The sequence below is a fragment of the Pseudophryne corroboree genome, chromosome 5 (genome assembly GCF_028390025.1).
Source record: "Pseudophryne corroboree isolate aPseCor3 chromosome 5, aPseCor3.hap2, whole genome shotgun sequence".
NCBI classification, from domain to species: Eukaryota; Metazoa; Chordata; class Amphibia; order Anura; family Myobatrachidae; genus Pseudophryne; species Pseudophryne corroboree.
Window position 1 is genome coordinate 155,175,575 of NC_086448.1, and position 27,492 is coordinate 155,203,066.

Sequence of the window (27,492 nt, forward strand, 5' to 3'; positions counted from 1 at the left end):
TTTCAAAAACAGATAAATTTGGGTAGCATGGTTCACATGGAGACATGGCACTCCATAGTTTCGTGAGGAGCCAGTAGAATACATGGTAATCCTGGATAAGTAGGAATCTTACCTTCAGGCTCCTATAGCGCTGTCCATCAGTGTTATCTCAAGGTTTACCATCCTTCAGCACCATTTCAGTTTGGGTCTTACCTTTTGGGTTAGCCATAGCCCCAGAGTATTTACCAAGATGACTATGGCAATTTATTTCTGCTAGCAGGGGATAAGAAGATTGCCATACCTTTTCCACTTTCTTATCCTGGCACAGATACAGGAAAGGTTCTGTGTCATCTACATCATACAAATAACTTGTCTGCAGAGGCACGGGTGGTTCGTAAATTCGCAAAAATAGTCTCTGTTTCCGTAACATGACTCACGTTGGGCCTGTACTGAAATGAAGTCTGCAGAAAGTAGTTATCTCGGAACAAGATATCCAAGGTAAAGCTAGGGGAGTGGTTACATAGTCAAACAATATCAATTCACACAGCAATGCGAATGATGGGTTTGATGGTGTTAACAATACACATGGTGGAGTGGGCACAATTCCACTCACGACTTCTCCAGCATCTGTTTCCATCTACAGCCGCATCACAGTGGATATGCCCAATCTCATTGGATGTTGGAAGTTAAGCAGTGTTGTGCCTGGCTAAATTCTCTGAGCGTAAGACTACCTGTGAATACCAGGTGGTGTAGGTGGGCCAAATGGACAGTACACAAGCAAGTACGTGGTACTGGCAAAAAAGGTAGGAAAGTCAGTAGCCTGGAGGCTACAGACATTCCATCTAGATCAGAGGACACCTTTTTTATTTTTTATTTTTTTATATCAGGTTGGGAGATCCTGATAACAAATGCCAGTCTTCAAGGCTGTGGGGGCCATTGTCCGGAAGATTATGATTCCAGGGACTATGGACCACAGAAGAAAGTTGCCTGCTAATAAATCTGTTAGCACTTCGGGCCATATACTGGGTCCTGATTCAGGCATGGGATACTCCTAAAGGAAGATCGGTCCAGATCCGCAAGGACAAGGAAATGGCAGTAGTGTACCTCAACTTTCAGAGAGGAACACGCAGCTAGACTGCAAGAAAGGAGGTAAATCACATACTACAGTACTCAAAACTCCATCTTCCAGCCTTGTCCGCAGGGTTCGTTCCGGGAGTCCTAAACTGAAGAGCAGATTTCTCAGTCGACACGCCATTCCGGTAAGCGAATGGGCTTTGCACACTAAAGTCATTTCAGGCTCGGGTAGACAAATGGGGTTGGCCAGTTATAAATCTCATGGAGTCCCATCTGAACAACAAAGAGCCATAATCGGGTCAGGAACAAAGGAAGTGATCTTTGTGGACGTCTTGTTAATGGGAGTTTCATTTCACTTGTGTGTTTTCTCAAATCATCCTGATCCCCGGGATAGTGAGGAAAATACAACAAGGAGGCCGGGATTCTAATAAGCCCCGGCTTGGCACAGAAGGCGTTGGTACACGGATCTGCAGAAAATGTTGAATACCTTTTCTGTTTCTTGTACGCCCAGATCTACAAAAGACAGGGTCCTTGTTATCACAGATATCTGGATCGACTGTCTTCACGGCGTGGCTCTTAAAATCTATATCCTGAAATCCAGAGGATTCTCACAGATGCTCAGAGCAAGGAAAACTTCCTTGGCTCGTATTTATCACCAAATATAGCAAGCCTATATTTATTGGTGCAATGGAAGAAGTATGGACCCAAAATCTTGCAGATTGTCTAGGGTTCTAGCATTCCTTCAGGAAGGAATGGATAAAGGTTAAGGGGTGGCTTCCTTGGGAATACAAGTATCAGCACTGACTGTATGGTTCCGAAAGAAAAATGCCAAATTGCAGGATGTGCGCACTTTTTCCCAGGGAATGCTGCGCATTCAACCTTCTTTTGTTCCTGCTACAGGGTCTGGGGACCTAAATTGAGTCCTCAAAGCCCGTCAAGTTGCTCTGTTTGAACCACTAAATAAAGTGGCTTTTAAATGGTTGACAGCTAAAGTTCTCTTTCTGCTGACTATGGCATCGGCTAGAAGTGTCAGATTTAGGAGCACTGTCATGTTAATCTCTTTTTCTGATGTTTATTCAGATAAAGTAGTTCTCAGAACTAGGTCTGGGTATCTTCCTAAGGTGTGGTCTTTATTCCAACTTAATGGAGATATTGTGGTCCCTGTTTTTTCAGGAATCTGGATTCTCTGCGGGAGATGTGTCGCTGGATGTAGTACGGGTATTAAGGATCTACATGGATCGTACCAGTGCCATCAGAAAGACAAATTCTTTCTTCATCCTCTACGGATTTCACAAGAGTCGATGGCCTGCTACTAAACAGACGCTAGCAAGATGGATTCAAAATGACTATTTCAGAAGTATATTCTCAAGCTGATCTCCCTGTTTCGGCTAATGTCTCTGATCACTCTACACGTAAGGAAGGTCCTTCATGGGCAGCACAAATATGTAAGGCGGCCACATGGCTTCCAATAACACATTCATCAGACATTATGCCTTGGATACTTTTGCCTCTCATCATGCTGAATTCGGGCTTAAGGTTCTCCTATTCTAAATCAGGAGCATCACCACCACTAAAAATTACTTTGGGAAGTCGCATTGTTATCCTGTGGATAACCTGTGGACCCTGCTGGAGAAATATACGTTCTGGTAAGAACTTACCGTTGATAACGGTATTTCTCCTATGTCCACAGGTTTCCACAGGGATCCCACCCTGACGCACCTGATTTGAGGATCTTTCTACTCACTAAACCTCTTCCTTCTTGTACGGAATGGTGTGCATGTGTGTTCTTCTCGCCTGAATAGGGTTCTACATAATGCTCCTGCCTAGATGCTTTGAAATACAACTGATTTGCCTGAGCCAGTGGGCGGGGATATGTGGACGAGCCCGTTGCATCCTCGGAGGACTGAAAACTTGTGATCGTTTGGTGCCAATCCGCTGTCGCTCCATAATATCCCATTGTTATCCTGTGGACATAGAAGAAATACCGTTATTAACGGTAAGTTCTTACCTTAACGTATATTTTCTTGCCGGCAGCCAATAGATGGCTTCCAACAGAGCTATTCAATTATTGCTCCGTTTGGCAGCGATTAACTGCCAGCGTTGGCATTTTAGCTCCCCCACTGATCTCCCATCAGTTTAGATGGGAGATCGGGAGCAATAAACATTTGAATATCGCCTATGGTCTGTAATATTAAATGTCAGTTAGGCATAAATGTCCCCAGAAACTGTTTAGATTTCGATATAATAATTTGCTAAGGTCTATACTGTCCGCATCATGCATTCGCAGTGGAAGCTGGCAGTGTGTGCTGATTTAAATCACATGACTTTTTTATTTTATTTTCCTTCAATTCTGTACATGTGTGGAAAGAATTCAGTCTGGACAAACCAAGCATGAAGAAATTTTTGGAACGCTATAGTCAAGCATTGGGACCTGCACATTTTCTTGCTTACTTGATGGACCAACGTTACTGTTGTAGTTGTTTAACCGCAGAAGAAAAGTTAGAAGCTTTTAAGTTTGCCAAAGAAAAATATCCACACTCAAATACCCTTCTGCTAACATTAGTCAAGTTCCAAGCAAAAGCAACCCCGTTTAATGACCTCTTGTTTGACTAAGATGTTGTGTCAACAGTGGCACCAATAGATTGGTAGAAAATAAATGTTGGTTCAGAAACTGTAGCTGGTAATGAAAATATAGTAGCAGTAGAGCAATTGCGAACAGCTACAGCATTATCAGTTACAGTAGAAAGAATATTTTCCACAATTGGTCCCTTATTCAACCAAAAAAGATAGCAATTGGGCAAAACAATGCTGCACTACAGGTGGGGCAGCTGTAACGTGAAGAGTGAGTTAGACTTTGGGTGTGGTGTGTTAAAACTGATATCTAAATTGCAGTGTAGAAATTAAGGCGCCAGTATTTACCTTTCACAGAAACAATATAACCCACCCAAAACTAAATCTTTCTGCACGTTACATCTGCCCCACCTGCAATTGCTAACTTTTTTGGTTTGCTAACAATCCTGAATCCCTTGGTTTGGTGCAGTCAAAACTGAGAAACCGCTTGGGTACTGACAAAGCTGCAAAACTTGCATTTCGTTTTAAGGTATTCAAGAAACCTAATGTGTAGGCTTATTTAGATGTACAAATCAGGCAACTATTGTAACTTTTGCCATCATTGCTGTTTCTTTCCTTTTGCAGTTTGTGTGATTTGTTTTTAGTTTGCAGTGTCATGCCATGATTTATAGTGACACTGTCAAGTCATTTAAATTAAATATATTTCTCATACGTCCTAGAGGATGCTGGGGACTCCAGAAGGACCATGGGGTATAGACTGGATCCGCAAAAGACATGGGCACACTATAATACTTTGAATGGGTGTGAACTGGCTCCTCCCTCTATGCCCCTCCTCCAGACTTCAGTTAGACTCTGTGCCCAGAGAGATTGAACACACACTAGGGGAGCTCTTTGAGTTTCTCTGAAAAGACTTTATATTAGTTTTATTATTTTCAGGGAGACCTGTTGGCTACAGGCTCCCTGAATCGTGGGAGTGAGGGGAGAGAAGCAGACCTACTTCTTCTGAGTTCAAGGGCTCTGCTTTTTAGGCTACTGGACACCATTAGCTCCAGAGGGTCTGATCACTTGGTTCGCCTAGCTGCTCGTTCCCGGAGCCGCGCCGTCACCCCCCTCACAGAGCCAGAAGAAAGAAGCCGGGTGAGTAAAGGAAGAACAGAAGACTTTAGTGACGACAGAAGACTTCAGAGTCTCTGAGGTACTGCGCGCCATTGGTCCCTCACACAAGAGGCACTACAAGGGTGCAGGGGGGGGGGGGGGCGCCCTGGGCAGCAAAAATACTCATATACATGCCTGGCAAAGAGGTATACAGTGCATAGGCACTGTATACTGACCCCCGCCAGTATAAAAAAGTAAACATTAGCGGGACTGTAGCACGCCGAGAAGGGGGCGTGGCTTAGCCCTCACAACTCTATACAGCGCCATTTTCTCCTCGCAGAGATGCTGGCCCCGCCAAAACACTGTGGAACAACTAACCGTGTAAAACGGAGGGGGGCACAGATGTTTAGTGCACTATGGGTTCATATATGAAGATATATATATATATATATATATATATATATATATATAATTTATATATATTGAGCGTGTGGTACATGAGTTGTTTAAAGTGTCTGTGTTTTCACTGTCAGATACTGGAATCTACCCATTATAGCGATTTAGTACACGTGTGTCGACATATGTGAGTGCTCTGCCACAAACAGCTATGGGAATCCCTCTGTCGGCATTGCCGACTCCTGATGGTACTTGATTCAGTAGATGAAGTGTCAGCATGTCGGTATTTTGTAAGCTTTTCCAAAGTAAACATTGTATGGGAGACAGTTGTATGTGGGTGACCCTGTCGGCACCAACTGTTATGACTGGGTGTAAATTAACATGATCATGTATAAAACCTATACGTATGTGTATATATATATGTATATATATATATATATATATATATATATATATATATATATATATATATATATATATATATATATATATATATATATATATATATATATATAGCGACTGGTGTCTGAATGGTAGTGAGTTGCTCAGGTGTCTTCTGGAAAAATTCATTCAAATGGACACTGTAATACAATCAGCGGCACTCAGAGACTGACACAGCTGGAAACAGGTAAAGTGCTGGTGCTTTTTAATCCATAGTAAAGGCTGGGTAATCCAACGTTTCGGGGCACGCAAGCCCCTTTGTCAAGGTGAGCCAAATACAGAGTGAATCAGAACAAAAATAAAGTGTTACCTTTATGGTGAATAGGACCCGCGGGCGGGAAGAACAGCAGCGTCCGGGGGAACGTGACGCTTCCGTCCCGGATAGTGTGACGTGTATGCGCCTCGGTCACATGATCGTCCTGCGCGTCGTTGGAAGCCTACGTTGCCATGGCAGCCTAACAAGCTGGTGTTGTCATGGATGCCTGGGACTTCCGTGGTCTCCCGATCGCGGAGGTGAAGGAACCGGGCTGCGAATTGAAAGTGACAGGTGTAAAAACAACATGTGCAGTTGTAAATGTTTAAGAAGGACCTATAAGTCTGAGACTAAGTCTTGTAATTGAAGCTGCCTGCATGCAACGGTCTTAGAGTGGCAATAAATGTTATCTAAAAAAACATACTGATGATGTCAATCTGGCACCATATGGTAAAAATGGCAAATGCTTATACACACAGATATACATCCTAAGGTGATTGCAGTAATAATATTTCTAAGACAATCAAATAAGATTGCCTTAGAAATATTATTACTGCCATTGGTTTGGGGATGGCTTTGTTAAGTTGATCTCGGCAGATACCACTGGTAAGTCTACCTTCTTGAGCTATGTCCCTCACAACGGTTGGTGACGCATTTTTTGTAGGATGCAGTCATTTTGACCGGTTGGATACCGGTTTTTCCCCTTCTTTGCAGGTAGAGGAAGGTGATAAGGTAAGAGGTCTGCAGACATGTCAAGTTCGCAGAAGCAGATATCGTCCTCTGTTCTACCACATCCACCGCATGTCGCTGGGTCTATCTTGCTGGAGCCCACACAGGTGGGAACTCGTCTAATACTCTTCAGTCAGTCCTGGAATGGACTTGGACCAGTGAGTTAAGAATGGAGTCAAAAGGGGGACATACTGGAGGTTCCAGATGATTCCCCAAACTGATGTTTCAAAATAGAGCTTACCGATTCTCCTCTGGACGGGGTGGTTAGTATGCGACGCCATACAAGAGTTGGGTCAGGATCAGGACATTGGCCTGCTGTCCCTGTCACAAAAAAAAAAAAAGCTGTTATTCAAGCTTTTCGTGCTTCTGAAGCAGGGATCTCCAACCTGTAAAAGAAGAAAGAGGGTTTAAATGCGGTTTCATCCGCATTGAGCTTACCTGGGTTTGTTATTCAGGATTGTCATTGCCATTTTACCAGAGTGATGGCAGTATGTTGGTCTTCCTTCAATAGTAAGAGCCATTATTGTTCTGTACTGGGACGCTCTCCTGACTACGGCGAGGTCTAGAAACAAGTGGTACAAATCGTTGTTTCTCTCTGACAGTTCTTCAACACAGAGAATCGCTGTTGATCCAAACGACGCAGATGTCGGAGTTGGGAATCAGATTAGATACTGAACTGTTGAGAGTTTGTTTTTTTCCTGTGGAAAGAGATCTGAGGATTCAGAGTCGGATCAGATTTGCAACAGTGTAAACCCGTCAATACGTTCCGTTGATGAAGAAGATGGTGTGGCCTACGAGGTCATTCGGTGAGCAGGTCAAATGCCAGAGTGGTTTTTGCAGGACCAGTTGGACATGTGGTCCGGGTCTCACCTGCACATGCACCAGAAAATAATCCTATTTTCTCTATCGTCCTAGTGGATGCTGGGGTTCCTGAAAGGACCATGGGGAATAGCGGCTCCGCAGGAGACAGGGCACAAAAAGTAAAGCTTTAGGATCAGGTGGTGTGCACTGGCTCCTCCCCCTTTGACCCTCCTCCAAGCCTCAGTTAGATTTTTGTGCCCGGCCGAGAAGGGTGCAATCTAGGTGGCTCTCCTAAAGAGCTGCTTAGAAAAGTTTAGCTTAGGTTTTTTATTTTACAGTGAGTCCTGCTGGCAACAGGATCACTGCAACGAGGGACTTAGGGGAGAAGAAGTGAACTCACCTGCGTGCAGGATGGATTGGCTTCTTTGGCTACTGGACATTAGCTCCAGAGGGACGATCACAGGTACAGCCTGGATGGTCACCAGAGCCTCGCCGCCGGCCCCCTTGCAGATGCTGAAACAAGAAGAAGGTCCAGAATCGGCGGCATGAAGACTCCTCAGTCTTCTTAAGGTAGCGCACAGCACTGCAGCTGTGCGCCATTTCCTCTCAGCACACTTCACACGGCAGTCACTGAGGGTGCAGGGCGCTGGGAGGGGGGCGCCCTGGGAGGCAATGAAAACCTATTTTTGGCTAAAAATACCTCACATATAGCCTCCGGGGGCTATATGGAGATATTTAACCCCTGCCAGAATCCGTTAAGAGCGGGAGACGAGGCCGCCGAAAAAGGGGCGGGGCCTATCTCCTCAGCACACAGCGCCATTTTCCCTCACAGAAAGGCTGGAGGGAAGGCTCCCAGGCTCTCCCCTGCACTGCACTACAGAAACAGGGTTAAAACAGAGAGGGGGGGCACTAATTTGGCGTTAGAAATATATAAAAAAGATGCTATAAGGGAAAACACTTATATAAGGTTGTCCCTATATAATTATAGCGTTTTTGGTGTGTGCTGGCAAACTCTCCCTCTGTCTCTCCAAAGGGCTAGTAGGTCCTGTCCTCTATCAGAGCATTCCCTGTGTGTGTGCTGTGTGTCGGTACGTGTGTGTCGACATGTATGAGGACGATGTTGGTGAGGAGGCGGAGCAATTGCCTGTAATGGTGATGTCACTCTCTAGGGAGTCGACACCGGAATGGATGGCTTATTTAGGGAATTACGTGATAATGTCAACACGCGCCAAGGTCGGTTGACGACATGAGACGGCCGACAAGCAATTAGTACCGGTCCAGACGTCTCAAAAACACCGTCAGGGGTTTTAAAACGCCCGTTTACTTTAGTCGGTCGACACAGACCCAGACAGGGACACTGAATCCAGTGTCGACGGTGAATAAACAAACGTATTCCTTATTAGGGCCACACGTTAAGGGCAATGAAGGAGGTGTTACATATTTCTGATACTACAAGTACCACAAAAGAGGGTATTATGTGGGATGTGAAAAAACTACCGTAGTTTTTCCTGAATCAGATAAATTAAATGAAGTGTGTGATGATGCGTGGGTTCCCCCCGATAGAAAATATGGGCGGTATACCCTTTCCCGCCAGAAGTTAGGGCGCGTTGGGAAACACCCCTTAGGGTGGATAAGGCGCTCACACGCTTATCAGAACAAGTGGCGGTACCGTCTATAGATAGGGCCGTCCTCAAGGAGCCAGCTGACAGGAGGCTGGAAAAATATCATAAAAAGTATATACACACATACTGGTGTTATACTGCGACCAGCGATCGCCTCAGCCTGGATGTGCAGAGCTGGGGTGGCTTGGTCGGATTCCCTGACTAAAAATATTGATACCCTTGACAGGGACAGTATTTTATTGACTATAGAGCATTTAAAGGATGCATTTCTATATATGCGAGATGCACAGAGGGATATTTGCACTCTGGCATCAAGAGTAAGTGCGATGTCCATATCTGCCAGAAGATGTTTATGGACACGACAGTGGTCAGGTGATGCAGATTCCAAACGGCACAAAGGTGTATTGCCGTATAAAGGAAGAGGAGTTATTTGGGGTCGGTCCATCGGACCTGGTGGCCACGGCAACTGCTGGAAAATCCACCGTTTTTACCCTAAGTCACATCTCTGCAGAAAAAGACACCGTCTTTTCAGCTTCAGTCCTTTCGTCCCTATAAGAGTCATATCTGCCCAGGGATAGAGGAAAGGGAAGAAGACTGCAGCAGGCAGCCCATTCCCAGGAACAGAAGCGTTCCACCGCTTCTGACAAGCTCTCAGCATGACGCTGAGACCGTACAGGACCCCTGGATCCTACAAGTAGTATCCCAGGGGTACAGATTGGAATGTCGAGACGTTTCCCCTGCGCAGGCTCCTGAAGTCTGCTTTACCAAGGTCTCCCTCCGACAAGGAGGCAGTATGGGAAACAATTCACGAGCTGTATTCCCAGCAGGTGATAATTAAATTACCCCTCCTACAACAAGAAAAGGGGTATTATTCCACACTATATTGTGGTACTGAAGCCAGAAGGCTAGGTGAGACCTATTCTAAATCTAAAAAAATTTGAACACTTACAAAGGTTCAAATCAAGATGGAGTCACTCAGAGCAGTGATAACGAACCGGGAAGAAGGGGACTATCTGGTGTCCCGAGACATCAGGGATGCTTACCTCCATGTCCCAAATTTGCCCTTATCACTAAGGGTACCTCAGGTTCGTGGTACAGAACTGTCACTATCAGTTTCAGACGCTGCCGTTTGGATTGTCCACGGCACCCCGGGTCTTTACCAAGGTAATGGCCGAAATGATGGTTCTTCTTCGAAGAAAAGGCGTCTTAATTATCCCTTACTTGGACGATCTCCTGATAAGGGCAAAGTCCAGGGAACAGTTGGAGGTCGGAGTAGCACTATCTCGGATACTGTTACAACAGCAGGGGTGGATTCTAAATATTCCAAAATCGCAGCTGATCCCGACAACAAGTCTCCTGTGCTTAGGGATGATTCTGGACACAGTCCAGAAAAAGGTGTTTCTCCCGGAAGAGAAAGCCAGGGAGTTATCCGAGCTAGTCAGGAACCTCCTAAAATCAGTGCATCATTGCACAAGGGCCATGGTAAAAAAAAAAAATGGTGACTTCCTTCAAAGCAATTCCAGTCGGCAGATTTCATGCAAGAACTTTTCAGTGGGATCTGCTGGACAAATGGTCCGGATCGCATCTTCAGATGCATCAGCGGATAACACAAGGGAATAAACAGAAAAAGACACCAGTCCTTATCTGATATTCTTCCGGCGCTGATACCAATTAGTAATTAATTACACAAAGTGCATCAATAGCTGCTGAGTAGGACAACTAGCTAGGTTGCCAAATAATTGAAAAACAAGAAAAGGATAATAAACTCTGCGCTATATAACCACTATATCAAATTAAACTATGGTGTGCAGTCTGTCATACAGAATAATTGACTCAGTAGAACTTTGTACGTATAATAATAAATTCTTTATCTAATATTAAAAGGCAATATACATTTTGTACAGAATAAGCAGCATGTGTTTAAACAACAATTAATCTATAAGCACAATTAATATAACATATAATGAAATAAAATATTACTAAAAAGTAATGAATGAAAGTACACTGGCGTCCCAGTGACTAGTATAATGTCTCGTAAAGGAATATATATTTATAGCTTTGACTGATGTTAAACTTTTGTATATATTGAGGTATATTTACCCATGTGCAAATTTCTGAGTATGGATAAACCGGATCCGTTATTATAAATGTGCACATCAATGGGTATACAGTTTAATGTAACTGGTTAAAGCTGATTTTGAACAGGCCGTAAATTTTTCTCTCGGCTTTATTCCGGATAGATATAGTTCTTAATAAACTGTATAAAGATCTCCAATAAACCCACCTCCTCAAACCGGGTGTTTAGACCTCACTGCGGAGGTCAGTGGCAGTCACTCGGTACGGGAGAGCGGAAAGCTGCACGTCTGTAGTGATGGTAATCTCCTCAAGCCGGGTGTTAGACCTTAGTGCAGCGGCCAATATCACTCACTCGGTGCAGGTAAGAAGAGAACCTGACGTCTGCAGCACAGCACTTGGACGGATGTCAGCGCACTCGCCGAGAGCCGCTGGCCGGAGCGCCCGGCGTGTATCCAAGCCGTGATGGGATGTAGCTGTGGAGATCGTTGGCTGTGGGACAGTTTGGCAAGATAAGTCAGCAGGTAGTGCCGAACAGCTGAACTTCGGAAAGTGGGCGCCCACTTTCCGAAGTTCAGCTGTTCGGCACTACCTGCTGACTTATCTTGCCAAACTGTCCCACAGCCAACGATCTCCACAGCTACATCCCATCACGGCTTGGATACACGCCGGGCGCTCCGGCCAGCGGCTCTCGGCGAGTGCGCTGACATCCGTCCAAGTGCTGTGCTGCAGACGTCAGGTTCTCTTCTTACCTGCACCGAGTGAGTGATATTGGCCGCTGCACTAAGGTCTAACACCCGGCTTGAGGAGATTACCATCACTACAGACGTGCAGCTTTCCGCTCTCCCGTACCGAGTGACTGCCACTGACCTCCGCAGTGAGGTCTAAACACCCGGTTTGAGGAGGTGGGTTTATTGGAGATCTTTATACAGTTTATTAAGAACTGCATCAGCGGATAACCCTATATCCAAGGACAAGGGTGTCTCTCCTGTGGTGGTTACAGAGTGCTCATCTTCTAGAGGGCCGCAGATTCGGCATTCAGTTTTGGATGTTGGTGACCACGGAGGCCAGCCCGAGAGGCTGGGGAGCAGTCACACAAGGAAAAAATTTCCAGGGAGTGTGATCAAGTCTGGAGACTTTTCTCCACATAAATATAGCTAAGGGTAAATTTATAATGCTCTAAGCTTAGCAAGACCTCTGCTTCAAGGTCAGCCGGTATTGATCCAGTGGGATAAAACATCACGGCAGTCGCCCACGTAAATAGACAGGGCGGCACAAGAAGCAGGAGGGCAGTGGCAAAAACTGCAAGGACTTTTCGCTGGGCGGAAAATCATGTGATAGCACTGTCAGCAGTGTTTCATTCCGGGAATGGAAACTGGGAAGCAGACTTCCTCAGTAGGCACGACCTCCACCCGGCAGAGTGGGAACTTCATGGGGAAGTTTTCCACATAATTGTAAACCGTTGGGAATTACCAAAGGTGGACATGATGGCGTCCCGTCTGAACAAAAAACGGGACAGGTATTGCGCCAGGTTAAGAGACCCTCAGGCAATAGCTGTGGACGTTCTGGTAACACCGTGGGTGTACCAGTCGGTGTATGTGTTCCATCCTCTGCTTTTCATACCTAAGGTACTGAGAATTATAAGACGTAGAGGAGTAAGAACTATACTCATGGCTCCGGACTGGCCAAGAAGGACTTGGTACCCGGAACTTCAAGAGATGCTCACAGAGGACTTATGGCCTCTGCCGCTAAGAAGGGACTTGTTTCAGCAAGTACCATGTCTGTTCCAAGACTTACCGCAGCTGCGTTTGACGGCATGGCGGTGGAACGCCGGATCCTAAGGGAAAAGGCATTCAGGAAGAGGTCATTCCTACCCTGGTCAAAGCCAGAAAGGAGGTGACCGCACAACATTATCACCACATGTGGCGAAAATATGTTGCGTGGTGTGAGGCCAGGAAGGCCCCACGAAGAAATTTCAACTCGGTCGATTCCTGCATTTCCTGCAAACAGGAGTGTCTATGGGCCTCAAATTGGGGTCCATTAAGGTTCAAATTTCGGCCCTGTCGATTTTTCTTCCAGAAAGAATTGGCTTCAGTTCCTGAAGTCCAGAAGTTTGTCAAGGGAGTATTGCATATACAACCCCCTTTTGTGCCTCCAGTGGCACTGTGGGATCTCAACGTAGTTCTGGGATTCCTCAAAACACATTGGTTTAAAACCAGTTAAATCTGTGGATTTGAAGCATCTCACATGAAAAGTGAACATGCTCTTGGACCTGGCCTGGACCAGGCGAGTGTCAAATTGGTGGGTTTTTTTTCTCAAAAAAGCCCATATCTGTTTGTCCATTCGGACAGGGCAGAGCTGCGGACTCGTCCCCAGTTCTCTCCCTAAGGTGGTGTCAGTGTTTCACCTGAACCAGCTTATTGTGGTGTCTTGCGCCTACTAGGGACTTGGAGGACTCCAAGTTGCTAGATGTGGTCAGGGCCCTGAAAATATAGGTTCCAGGACGGCTGGAGTCAGGAAAACTGACTTGCTGTTATCCTGTATGCACCCAACAAACTGGGTGCTCTTGCTTTTAAGCAGACTTTTGCTAGTTGGATGTGTAATACAATTCAGCTTGCACATTCTGTGGCAGGCCTGCCACAGCCAAAATATGTAAATGCCCATTCCACAAGGAAGGTGGGCTCATCTTGGGCGGCTGCCCGAGGGGTCTCGGCTTTACAACTTTGCCGAGCGGCTATTTAGTCAGGGGCAAACACGTTTGTAAAATCCTACAAATTTGATACCCTGGCTAAGGAGGACCTGGAGTTCTCTCATTCGGTGCTGCAGAGTCATCCGCACTCTCCCGCCCGTTTGGGAGCTTTGGTATAATCCCCATGGTCCTTTCAGGAACCCCAGCATCCACTAGGACGATAGAGAAAATAAGAATTTACTTACCGATAATTCTATTTCTCGGAGTCCGTAGTGGATGCTGGGCGCCCATCCCAAGTGCGGATTATCTGCATTACTTGTACATAGTTACAAAAATCGGGTTATTATTGTTGTGAGCCATCTTTTCAGAGGCTCCGCTGTTATCATACTGTTAACTGGGTTCAGATCACAGGTTGTACAGTGTGATTGGTGTGGCTGGTATGAGTCTTACCCGGGATTCATAAATCCTTCCTTATTGTGTACGCTCGTCCGGGCACAGTATCCTAACTGAGGCTTGGAGGAGGGTCATAGGGGGAGGAGCCAGTGCACACCACCTGATCCTAAAGCTTTACTTTTTGTGCCCTGTCTCCTGCGGAGCCGCTATTCCCCATGGTCCTTTCAGGAACCCCAGCATCCACTACGGACTCCGAGAAATAGAATTATCGGTAAGTAAATTCTTATTTTCCAGGACCAGGATATCTCTCCTGTGGTGGCTTCACAGTTCTCACCTCCTAGAGGGACAAAGGTTCGGGATCCAGGATTATATCCTGGTGTCCATGGATACATGTCTCCAAGGCTGGGGAGCAGTCTTTCCAGGGGAAAAGGTCAAGCCGGGTAGCTTGTCTACAATAAGTATTCTTGAATTAAGAGCTATTTACAACGGAACCTCTTCTTCGCAATCTGCCCGTCTTAATTCTGTCGAACAACTTAACAGCGGTGGCGTAAGTAAGCCGCTAGGGCGGAACGAGGGGCAAAGCGGCAATGGCAGAAGTCGCAAAAGTTTTCCGCTGGACAGAAAGGCATGTAAACGCTCTATTAGCAGTCTTCGTTCCGGGTGTTGACAATGGAGAAATAGACTCCCTCAGCAGACACGATCTCCATCCAGGAGAGTGGGGTCTTCATCAAGAAGTTTTCACTGAAGTGACAAGTCTTTGGGGAATTCCTCAATTAGACATGATGGCGTCTCGCCTCAACAAGAAACTTCAGGGGTCTTCTTCAAGACTTACTCATAGAAGATCCCTGGCCTCTTCCTCTACGAGAGGACCTGTTACAGCTAGGACCGGGTGTGTATCAAGACTTACCGCGGCTGCGTTTGACGGCATGGAGGTTGAACGCCATATCCTAGCTCGAAAAGGTATTTCCGGTGAAGTCATTCCCACATTGCTTCAGGCTAGGAAAGGAGTAACGGCGAAGCTTTTCCACCGTATTTGGAGCAAGTATGTGTCTTGGTGTGAAACCAGGAAGGCTCCTATGGAAAAATTTCAGCTGGGTCGTTTTCTCCATTTTTTGCAAGCAGGTGTGGATGCAGGCCTAAAGTTAGGCTCCATTAAAGTGCAGATTTCGACCTTATCAATTTTCTTTCAAAAAGAATTGGCCACCCCTCCAGAATTTCAGACTTTCGTGAAAGGGGTGCTGCACCTCCAACCTCCTCCATTTGTGCCCCCAGTGGCACCATGGGACCTTAACGTGGTGTTCCAGTTTCTTATGTCACACTAGTTGGAACCTTTACGTAAGGTTGAGTTAAAATTTCTCACTTGGAAAGTGGTCATGCTGTGGCCTTGGCGTCCGCAAGGCGAATGTCAGAATTAGCGGCCTTTTCTCACAAGAGCCCTATTTGATCTTCCATGTGGATAGATTGGAATTGAGAATTTGGCTACAATTTCTGCAGAAAGTGGTTTCTGCGTTTCACATGAACCAACCTATTGTGGTGCCTGTGGCTACTGAAGCTTTGGCTGATTCGAAGTCTCTCGATGTAGTCAAAGCTTTGAATATTTATGTCGCCAGAACGGCTCAGATTGGGTAAACAGAGGCTCTGTTTATCCTGTATGCTCCCAACAAAATTGGGGCTCCTGCTTCTAAGCAGACTGTTGCACGCTGGATCTGTGATACGAGTCGGCAGGCTCATTCTACGGCTGGTTGCCAGTATCGAAGTCGGTGAAGGCCCATTCTACCAGGAAGGTGGGCTCTTCTTGGGCGGATGCCCGTGGAGTCTCAGCGGTTTAACTTTGCCGAGCAGCTACTTGGTCTGGTTCAAACACTTTTGCTAAGTTCTACAAGTTTGATACCCTGGCTGATGAGAACCTCATGTTTGCTCAATCGGTGCTGCAGAGTCGTCCGCACTCTCCCGCCCGGTCTGGAGCTTTGGTATAAACCCCATGGTCCTTTTGGAGTCCCCAGCATCCTCTAGGACGTATGAGAAAAAAGGATTTTAATACCTACCGGTAAATCCTTTTCTCTTAGTCCGTAGATGATGCTGGGCGCGCTATCCCAGTGCGTACTGTATCTGCAGCTATTGGTGGTTACACTCATGTGGTGTTTCTTTTCAGTCAAGTCGGTTGCTGACGTTATTCATGCCATGGCATGCGGTATGCTATTATTGGTCGTGTTTACACACAGGTTGTGTTACATTTTCGGTCAGCATATTGCTATATATTATTCATGCCGTCGGCTGGTGTTCTATTGAATGCCACGTTCTGCGGCATGTTCGAGGTGTGAGCTGGTATGAAACTCACCGTGTTTAAACAATAAATTCTTTCCTCGAAATGTCCGTCTCCCTGGGCACAGTTCTCTAACTGGAGTCTGGAGGAGGGGCATAGAGGAGCAGCTAGTTCACACCCATTCAAAGTCTTATAGTGTGCTCATGTCTCCTGCGGATCCCGTCTATATCCCATGGTCCTTTTGGAGTCCTCAGCATCCTCTATGGACTAAGAGAAAAGGATTTACCGGTAGGTATTAAAATCCTATTTAAAGTTACAGTATTTTTAAAGATTGTTTTTTATTTGGTTTATTTACTTGATAATTTTTATAAAAATCCGATTTAAATTAAGAAAAAATGTAAATGAAAAAATTCCAGATTTAAACTAAAAAAAAAATCTGTTTTTCTCTTACGTCCGAGGGGATACTGGGAATCCATTGGCTATATAGATGGGTCCACTTGGAGCCATGGGCACTATAGAAGTTTAAGAACGTGTGCTGGCTCTATGCCCCTCCTACCAGACTCAGTTTAGAAAATGTGCCAGTCGGAGCCGGTCACATCTCTGGAAGCTCCTGAAGAGTTTTCTACATTTATTTTAAAAGTTTGTTATTTTCAGGCAGGATGGCACCAGCCTGCCTGCTTCGTGGGACTTAGAGGGGGGGGGGGGGGACACAGCCCCGACCCCACTAAGGGTCCTGTTCCCCGCTGACAGGACGTTGGCTCCTGAGGGAACTATTTGCTAGCCCCACCACGGCGAGCGTACATTCCCGCAGCACGCCGCCACCCCTAACAGAGCCAGAAGATAGAGTGGTGAGTAATAAGCTGCCACCCCTTTTAGCGGATCGCCGGCCATTATGGCGGCATTGGGGTAAGTGGACACACGGCTTCTAACGGGGCGGACTGAGTCTCCAGACTTACTACACAGTATGTGTACACAGTACCCAGATTGGCATTGCAGCTTAAAAGAGGGCTTACTCCATTTTATGCACTTAGACACATACAGCCAGTATAAACAAGAGCAGGAATACCGCGCGCCATTGAAGGGACGTGGCTTCACTATGAGCGAATCCAGCAGCTCACAGGCTCCATTTTACCCTACTGCAGCTAACAAAGACGCTGACTGCAGGGACGCGCAGTTCCTTCGGAGAGCCTCTAGATTACCAAAAGTGGTACCAGGGGGGAGCTTTATACTTGTGTACTAAGTCCCTAATCTAGGTACTTAGTCTGCGACCCGGCTAAGCTTGGCTTTAGCGATAAGGGCGCCGTGTGCTGGTTATATCCTCTCTCTGTGTCTCTCGGGAAGGGCTCTTTTTGGGTTAATTGTGCTTTTAACCTTTTCTTGTGTGTGTGCTGTTGCTACTGCAGTATGGCCCTCATTCCGAGTTGTTCGCTCGCAAGCTGCTTTTAGCAGCATTGCACACGCTAAGCCGCCGCCTACTGGGAGTGAATCTTAGCTTATCAAAATTGCGAACGAAAGATTCGCAATATTGCGAAAATACTTCTCTGTGCAGTTTCTGAGTAGCTCGAGACTTACTCTTCCAGTGCGATCAGTTCAGTGCTTGTCGTTCCTGGTTTGACGTCACAAACACACCCAGCGTTCGCCCAGACACTCCTCCGTTTCTCCAGCCACTCCCGCGTTTTTCCCAGAAACGGTAGCGTTTTTTCACACACTCCCATAAAACATCCAGTTTCCGCCCAGAAACACCCACTTCCTGTCAATCACACTCCGATCTCCAGAACGAAGAAAAAACCTCGTAATGCCGTGAGTAAAATACCAATCTTCATAGCAAATTTACTTGTCGCAGTGCGAACATTGCGCATGCGCAATTAGCGGAAAATCGCTGTGATGCAAAGAAAATTACCGAGCGAACAACTCGGAATGACCACCTATGTCAGACAAAGAGTGTGTATCATGCAAGGCTCAGTTTTCCTCTTTTCCAGGGGGTTCACTAGTGTGTACTCAGTGTAGTATCCCTTCTCAGGCTAATGGGACAGATTCAGCATGGCTGGACTCCATTCGGTGGATGATTTTACCATGTCTACTAAATTATCCTGTAATGAGAAGGAGACGCAATATTTAATCTATGGCTGAGTTTATGCAAAAGGACTCTGTACTCAGACCAGCATCTCAGTCCTCTACTATTTGGCCCATATCCAAAAGGACTCTGTACTCAGACCAGCATCTCAGTCCTCTACTATTTGGCCCATATCCTGCATTCTGACTCTGATAATGAAGGGTCAGAAATGAAGGAAAGGTGAGGTGGGGGAGGGTACTCTGTCAAAGGGTGTTGAGGCTCTCATAGACTCTTTAAGGGAAGTCTTGATTATTCCTGATGAGGTGACAGAGGTATGTGAGGAATCTTTCTTTAATGTGAAGAAAAAATCCTCAGCCACTTTTCCTGTGTCAAAGGAACTAAATACCCTGTTTGAAGAACTGTGGGTTAATACAGATAAGAAATTTCAAATTTCTAGGTGGTTATTATCATCTTTTCCTTTCCTCCTGAGGATAAGAAAAAATGAGAAAATCCACCGATAGTGAATGCATCAGTCTCCAGGCACTCACGTAAAATAGTATTACCTGTTCCAGGTGCAGCCTCCCTAAAAGATGCGGCTGATCGTAAGATTGAGACTACACTCAAATCTTTGTATACAGCTGCTGGGGTGGCCCAGAGACTAACTATAGCTTGTGGGTGGATTATGCGAGCCTTTGCTAAATGGTCTGGTAATTTAATTGAGGGGTTAGATGCCTTACCTCAAGAGGAAATTATTTTACTCATTCAACGCATACAAGACTCTGCGAACTTTATGGTTGAAGCCATTAAGGAGATAGGTTTGCTTAATACACGCCCCACAGCAATGGCAGTGTCAGCATGCCGGGGATTATGGCTGCGTCAGTGGACTGCGGACGCAGACTCCAAGAAAGGTGTGGAAGGCCTGCCTTTCACAGGTGAGGCGTTATTTGGCAATGAACTAGACAAGTGAATTACACGAACTGGTGCCGGTAAATCCACCTATCTGCCTTCTCCTGCAGTTCCGCCATCTAAGAAGGCCTACTCTGGACCCAATTTACAGTCCTTTTGGACCACAAAGTTTCGGGGTAAAGCCAGAGGCTCTTCTACCGTCGCCAGAGGTGCAAGAGGTAAACCATGCACATTAGCGGCTGCTGGTTCACAGGAACAGAGCTCCGGCTCTGCCTCCTCAAAGCCTTCCGCATGACTGTGGACCGCAAGGCCTGGGAGACAGGCAGGTGGGAGGCCCGGCTAAAATTCTTCAATTGCCAGGATCCCTAGGTCATAGACCTTATATCCCAGGGCTACAGGCTGGAGTTCCAGGATCTCCCGTCTCCCAAGAGTCAAGAATAACCTTTACAAGACGCCATTCAAAAACTGTTGCAGACCCAGGTCATTGTTCCAGTTCCACCTCATCTACAAAAGCTTGTTTGTAGTGCCGAAACCGGATGGTTCGGTAAGACCAATTTTGAACCTCAAGTCATTGAACCCGTACTTATGAGTGTTCAAGTTCAAGATGGAGTCTCTGAGAGTGGTGATCTCAGATCTGGAAGAGAGGGGGAATTCCTAGTGTCTCTGAATATCAAGGATGCATATATCTTCACATTCCGATTTGGCCATCTCACTAGGCTTATCTACGGTTTGCACTGCAGGACTGTCAATACCAGTTCCAGGCCCTGCCATTTCGTCTCTCCACCGCGGGTGTTCACCAAAGTGATGGCAGAGATGATGCTACTACTCCGCAAACAGGGAGTGAACGTAATTCCTTACCTGTACGATCTTCTAATAAAGGCGGGAGCGGTTGTTGAACATTGGTCTCACAACCAGATTACTCCTAGATCATGGGTGGATTCTGAACCTGACCAAATCTCACCTACAACCAACGCAGACGCTTCATTTCCTGGGAATGATGCTGGACACAGACTCTCAGAAAGTGTTGCTACCCTTGGAAAAGGCAACGGTAATCCAGTCCATGGTTCGGGCTGTCTTGAAGCCGACCCGAATCTTTCCGCCTTCTGGGAAAGATGGTGGCTTCTTACGAGGTGATTCAGTACGGAAGGCTTCATGCGAGATCCTTCCAGCTGGATCTGTTGGACAAATGGTCCGGTTCGCATCTACACATACAGCAGAGGATTCATCTGTCGCCAAAAGCCAGAATATCCCTCCTGTGATGGCTACAAACTTCTCACCTGGTGAAGGGTCGAAGGTTCAGGATTCAGAATTGTGTTCTGTTAACCACGGACGCAAGCCTCAGAGGTTGGGGAGCAGTCACCCAGGGGGTGCAGTTTCAAGGAAGATGGTCAAGTCAGGAAGTCGTCCTTCCAATAAACATCCTGGAGTTCAGGGCAACCTACAACGCACTTCTGCAGGCCTCGTCTCTTCAGAATCGGACCGTTCAAGTTCAGTCGGACAAGGGGGGTCATTCCGACCCGTTCGCACGCTGCTGGTTGTCGCAGCAGTGCTAACGGGTCGTGACTGCGTCTGCACGGCGTCCGCAATGCGCACTTGCGTTGTTGCCCACCAACAGCCATCGCCGGGCAATGACCAAAAGAAAGAAGAAAGTGATCGCTAGCGCGATTGCAAGGAGATTGACAGCTGGGAGACGTTCCGGGGCGGATACTCACCGTTTTCGGGGAGTGGTGAATCTAACGCAGGCGTGTCCAGGCGTTTGGAGGGCAGATGTCTGACATCAATCCCGGGACCTGCATTGCTGGATCGATCGTACAGGGTAAGTAACTTTTACCCTGGTCTTGTTTACAGGAATCTTTTTTTTGCATAGCAGGGCTGCACAAGCGTTCGCAGCCCTGCTATGCAGAAATACATTCCCCCCTAGGCGGCGTCTAGTTGATCGCACGGGCAGAAAAAGTTGCTACGTGTGATCAACTCGGAATGACCCGCAATGTGACAGCGGTGACGTACATAAACCGACAAGGTGTGGCGAAAAGCAGAGCTGCAATGTCAGAGGTGTCAAGTATTCTCCTCTGGGCAGAAAAGCACGCTGAGGCGTTGTCGGCGATTTTAATTTCGTGAGTAGACAACTGGGAAGCTGATTTCCTCAGCAGACACGACTTGCACCCGGGGGAATGGGGCCTGCATCCGGAGGTGTTCCAGTGGCTGACACGTCGGTGGGGTTATCCACGAATCGACATGATGGCCTCTCGACTCAACAAGAGCTCAAGCGGTATTGTTCCAGGTTGAGGGACCCACAGGCTGTAGTGGTCGACACCCTGACAACTCCGTGGGTCTACCAGCTGGTGTACTTGTTTCCTCCAGATCCCAAGAGTTCTCCAAAGAATAAAAAGGGTTCAAGCAAACCTGATTGCTCCGGGCTGGCAACAAAGGGCCTGGTATGCGGATCTTCTTGATATGCTAATTGAAGATCCATGGCCTCTGCCTCTTCGAGAAGATCTTCTGCAACTGGGCCCGTTCGTTTATCAAGACTTACCATGGCTACGTTTGATGGCGTGGAAGTTGAACGGCTGATTCTAGCAAAGAAAGGCATTCCTGACAAGGTCATCCCAACTATGATCTAAGCCAGGAAGGGGGTAACATAGAAACATTACCATCATATCTGCCGAACGGCTACTTGGGGGCAAATTCACTAAGATGGGAGTTCTATTTAAGATGGGATGTTGCCCATAGCAACCAATCAGATTCCAGGTATTATCTTCTATAAGATGCTAGATAAATGAGAAGCAGAATCTGATTGGTTGCTATGGGCAACATCCCATCTTAAATAGAACTCCCATCTTAGTAAATTTACCCCTTGGTCGGGTTCGAACACGTTTGCAAAGTTTTACAAGTTCGATACCTTGGCTTCTGAGGACCTTCAGTTTGGTCATTCAGTTCTGCAGGAATCTCAGCACTCTCCCACCCGGTTTGGAAGCTTTGGTACTTCCCCATGGTACTAAATGGATTCCCAGAATCCCCTAGGACGTAAGAGAAAATAGGATTTTAATTACCTACCGGTATATCCTTTTCTCTTAGTCCGTAGGGGATACTGGGTGCTTTGGTCTTCCTGCACGGTTATTTAACTGTTTGGTTCAGCTGTTGCTGTCCCTGTTTTCAAGTTGTGTTAGCATGTCTATCCTCTTGTTATGGTTGTGCTAGTTTGAAATCTCACCACTATCCTTATCTATTTTCTGTCTCTCAAAGTATGTCCGTCTCCTCAGGCACAGTTTCCTAGACTGAGTCTGGTAGGAGGGGCATAGAGGGAGGAGCCAGCACACGTTATTAAACTTCAGTAGTGTCCATGGCTCCAAGTGGACCCATCTATACCCCATGGATTCCCAGTATCCTGTACGGACTATGAGAAAAGGATTTACTGGTAGGTAATTAAAATCCTACTTTTTTTTTTTTTTTTACACACTGGAAGCCAGAGTGCACACTGTCCATCCAACAGCTCCCACTGCTGGGGAGATGGTCTAAACCTTAGCAGGAGAGGAGGACCTGGCACAGCGGGAGTATGCAGTGAGAAGGTCAGAGTAGCGGATGGTGCACAGGTGCGTGCAGTGGGGGGGTGGAATGGAACAGCGAAATGGATGAGACAGAGCAGTGAGGGGGTGGGAGGGAGAAAACCACAGTGTCACAGAGGGTCCCTTCAGCCAATCAGGGAGCACCACGTCGTGGCACTCTCCTGATTGGCTGTGCGCGTCTGAGCTGGCAGACGGCACATCGCACAGCCGCTCCATTATCTTCAATGGTGGGAACTTTGCGGTCAGCGGTGAGGTCACTCGCGGTCAGCGAGTCACGCGGGGTCCCGGCATTCAGGGAAAGGGGTCCCATGTGTAAACATGGGACCCCTTTCAGTGCGTGGTCCGGGTAATGCGGTTTGTTTTTTGCCAAGTACGTGGATTACAAAACAGAAGAGGACAGATCTACACTGGATTTTGGTGAGTATAATTTTATTTTCAGGTACCCCGTGGATTCTACTTGGAGAAGTGGACCGAGCCTCGTGTCAACATAGGTAAGTATGTGTGTGTCGGTATGCATGTATGTAATAAAGTTTTACTTTCACAGTGTCTGTGTACTGTTTTTATTTGGGTATTATTTTTGCAGTAGAACTACAGGTACCAGTGGGCCCGTTTCTCCCCCCCCCCCCCCCCCCCCCCCCCCTCCCCAGCATGTGGTTCTCCAAGTACCAGCTTGCAGTGGAGACTTGCTGGGACTTGTAGTTCTGCTACAAAAAACAATATTCTTTTATTTGACACTTGGCTATCAGCCCCCCATCCGCAGCCCTTGGATGGGGGGGGGGACAGCCTCGGGCTTCACCCCTGGCCCTTGGGTGGCTGGAGGGGACCCCTTGATTTAAGGGGTCCCCACTCCTCCAGGGTACCCCGGCCAGGGGTGACCAGTTGGGGATTTAATGCCACGGCCGCAGGGACCAGTATAAAAGTGTCCCCCGGCTGTGGCATTCTCTCCAGCTAGTGGAGCCCGGTGCTGGTGTTAAAAATACGGGGGACCCCTACGCTTTTTGTCCCCCGTATTTTTTGCACCAGGACCAGACGCAGAGCCCGGTGCTGGTTGTAAAAATACGGGGGATCCCCTGTCAATTTGTTCCTCGGATTTTTACAACCAGGACCGGCACAAAGAACCCGAGGCTTGCTATGCTTAGGAGGGGGGACCCCACGCAATTTTTTTCAGGGTTTTTTAAACCCTTTTGTGCCGTCCAAAAAGTCGAATCCAGGACGCACACTATCCGTCAATTGGTCCGTTTTTCGACAGCGGGACTGTCGAATCCGTTTTTTATTGAATATGTCGAATTCGGGTCCCGGCGGGAGGGTATGTGACTGTCGAATTTAAAAACTGTCGAATTCCAGCCGGAATTCGACCGCAATTGCGTATACCCCATTGTCTGGTGAGGTGTAAGAGGGGAGTCCCCTCTTTCAAATAGGTTTGCCCTTACTGTATGTGGGTTATGGATAGTATGGGTGGATAGGACACAGCATAAACTCCCCATCTATGGAAAATGTAATTTTAAATTTTTTTTATAGTAGCATAGGCCGCATGTGTACAAGTGCAATTATGGGAGTGCTGTATATGGAAAACGTATATTATATATGTATACATCCATTTTAAACCTCCTTTGAACGTGGATCAAACCTCCTCCCTGGCTCTACATTTATTTTGTATTTATTTTTTTAAATGGCTCTCATCACTGCAGCCAATGAGTGGGGCTCGTCGTTAAGTAATTTGTGGATGACTAATCTCACTTGTCATCTGCAATGAAGGGTTACACAAAAATACACTTTTGTATTACAGATTGTTACTTGTATGGTTAGACTAAAAGTCTATACTCTAATGACTAATATTCCTTCTATTATTCCAGCAAGACCCCTATATAGCATCTATGGAACACCACACAGACTGGGTGAATGACATTGTACTGTGCTGTAATGGGAAAACATGTAAGTATTTTACGAAGTTTATACATGTCCTGCCCCTATTAAGATTTTAGTACAATCTGTTTTATTGTTTAAATGAGAACAACAAACATTTATAAAGCCGTTAAGGCGTCAAACAGACATACTGATATGTAGCATTCCAGTAAAACGCAATCACAAAATCAAAAATACAATTCCTGGTATGGTAATAAAATACATCATCATCAATATTGTCACAGGATTAGGGTATACATACAAAATAAGAATAGAAAAACAAGATAGAAAAGGAAGGGAAGCATGGGATATGGGTGGGTGGAGTCAACCGTGATAATTACGTTGTACCAGATATTGGAAGAACAAGGTGTTTTCCGTATTCATGAGTTTCTTTGTAAGCCAACCAATTATACCAAGTAGTCTTAAAATTAGATGAGAGCGATTTCATGAAGGATGACAAATCATCCATAAGCATATAGTGGTTTATTCTCTGAAACCAATGGAAGATTGAAGGGCACAGTGTAGTCTCCAATAGCATGGTATTGTTTCTCTTGCAGCATTCATCAAATGTCTAAGTAGTGATTTCTTATATACGGAGATGGGTATCTCTATTAAGTTGAATAACCAGAATTCAGGTGTGTCTGATAACACAAGACCAGTAGCCTGTATTGGATATTTTCTCCTTACGTCCTAGAGGATGCTGGGGACACTTCAAGAACCATGGGGTATAGACGGGATCCGCAGGAGACATGGGCACTTTAAGACTTTAAAAGGGGTGTGAACTGGCGCCTACCTCTATGCCCCTCCTCCAGACTCCAGTTTAGAATCTGTGCCCATTGAGACTTGTTGCACACTGGGGAGCTCTCCAGTTTCTCAGAAAAAGACTTATGTTAGGTTTATTATTTTCAGGGAGAACTGCTGGCAACAGTCTCCCTGCATCGTGGGACTTAGGGGAGAGAAGCAGACCTTCTTCTGTGAGTTTCAAGGCTCTGCTTCTTAGGCTACAGGACACAATTAGCTCCTGAGGGTCTGAACGCTAGGTACGACTAGATGCTCGTTCCCGGAGCCCGCCGTCACCCCCCTTGCAGAGCCAGAAGTCAGAGTAGAAGAAGATCAGACGACTTCAGTGACGGCTTTGAGGTACCGCACAGCGGCCACGCTGCGCGCCATGCTCCCACACACAGCGCCACTACTGGGTGCAGGGGGCGGGGGGGGGGGCGCCCTGGGCAGCATGTAAATCCTCAAATCCTCAATATGACCTGGCAAAAGTGGGTTTTTAAGTGCCTAGACACTGAATCCGGTCCCCCGCCAGTATAAATATTTGATAAAATAGCAGGGCTGAAGCGCGCCATTGAGGGAGCGGGGCTTAGCCCTCACAGCTCTCACCAACCACAGAGTTGCAGAGACGCTGGCCTTCCTCTCCACTGCTATACAAGTAACAGGGTGCAAAACAGGGGGGGGGGGGGCACAGTATATTTGGTTCTATTTAATATAATATAAAAGCGCTAACAGGTCTGGGGCTTTATATAAAAATGTTCAGAACCGGGATAAGCGCTGGGTTGTGAGCTGGCAAACTCCCTCTGTGTTTCTCTGACAGACTTTACTGTGGGTCTGTCCCCTATATGCCCAGTGTGTTTGTGAGTGTCTGTGCACGTGTGTCGACATGTCTGAGGCAAAGTGCTCTTCCCAGGAGGAGACTGGATTAGGGAAAGAAACGGCTGTGGGAGTGACCCTGTCGGCACCGCCGACTCCTGATTGGGTACATGTTTTGAGTGCTTTGAATGCAAATGCAACTCGGTTGAATAAAAGATTGGATAAATCTGAGTCTCAAAACCAGGCATGGAAAATATCCGTAGAGGATGTGTTGTCCCAGGTTCAGACCCCCTTGGGGTCACAAAAGCGATCATTTACTCAGATAGCAGATACAGATACCGACACGGACTCTGACTCCAGTGTCGACTATAGTGATGCCATATTAAATCCAAAACTGGCTAAGATCATTCAGTACATGATTGTGGCGATAAAAGACGTGTTACATATCACGGAGGACCCTGCTGTTCCTGATACAAGGGTCTGTATGTTTAAAGGAAAGAAACCTGAGGTAACGTTTCCTCCCTCTCATGAACTGAACGCTCTTTTTGAAAAGGTTTGGGAAAATCCTGACAAGAAGTTTCAGATTCCCAAGAGAATTCCGGTGGCATATCCGTTCCCCTCTGGGGATAGGGAAAAGTGGGAGTCGCCCCCCACTGTGGACAAAGCTCTGTCACAGCTGTCCAAAAAGGTGGCGCTTCCGTCTCCTAACACGGAACCCTAAAAGAACCTGCGGATCGTAAGCAGGACAATACATTGAAATCCATTTATGTCACTACAGGTACGCTACTCAGACCTGCCGTTGCTTCAGCGTGGGTGAGTAGTGCTATTGAAAAGTGGGCAGATAACTTGTCATCCGAGTTTGATACCCTGGATAGGGATAGCGTTCTTTTGACTCTGGGTCATATCAGGGATGCTGCAGCCTACCTTAAGGAAGCTGCGAGGGACATTGGCCTTTTGGGATCAAGAGCCAATGCTATGGCAGTCTCCGCTGGGAGAGCATTGTGTATTCATCAATGGAAGGCTGATGCTGACTCTAAGAAGGCTATGGAGTCTCTGCCGTATAAAGGTGGTGTCTTGTTTGGTGACGTCCTCGCTG

At 46.6% G+C, this 27,492-nt stretch overlaps 1 protein-coding gene across 1 annotated transcript in view; it reads left to right on the forward strand.

Moving 5' to 3' along the window:
* Positions 1–27,492, forward strand: part of WDR48 (WD repeat domain 48) — a 264,189-nt gene that overhangs the window by 18,903 nt on the left and 217,794 nt on the right. Inside the window, exon 3 of the mRNA XM_063921834.1 lies at positions 24,755–24,833. Within this exon, the coding sequence (XP_063777904.1) occupies positions 24,755–24,833 (79 nt within the window). The remainder of the gene's footprint in view (positions 1–24,754; positions 24,834–27,492) is intronic.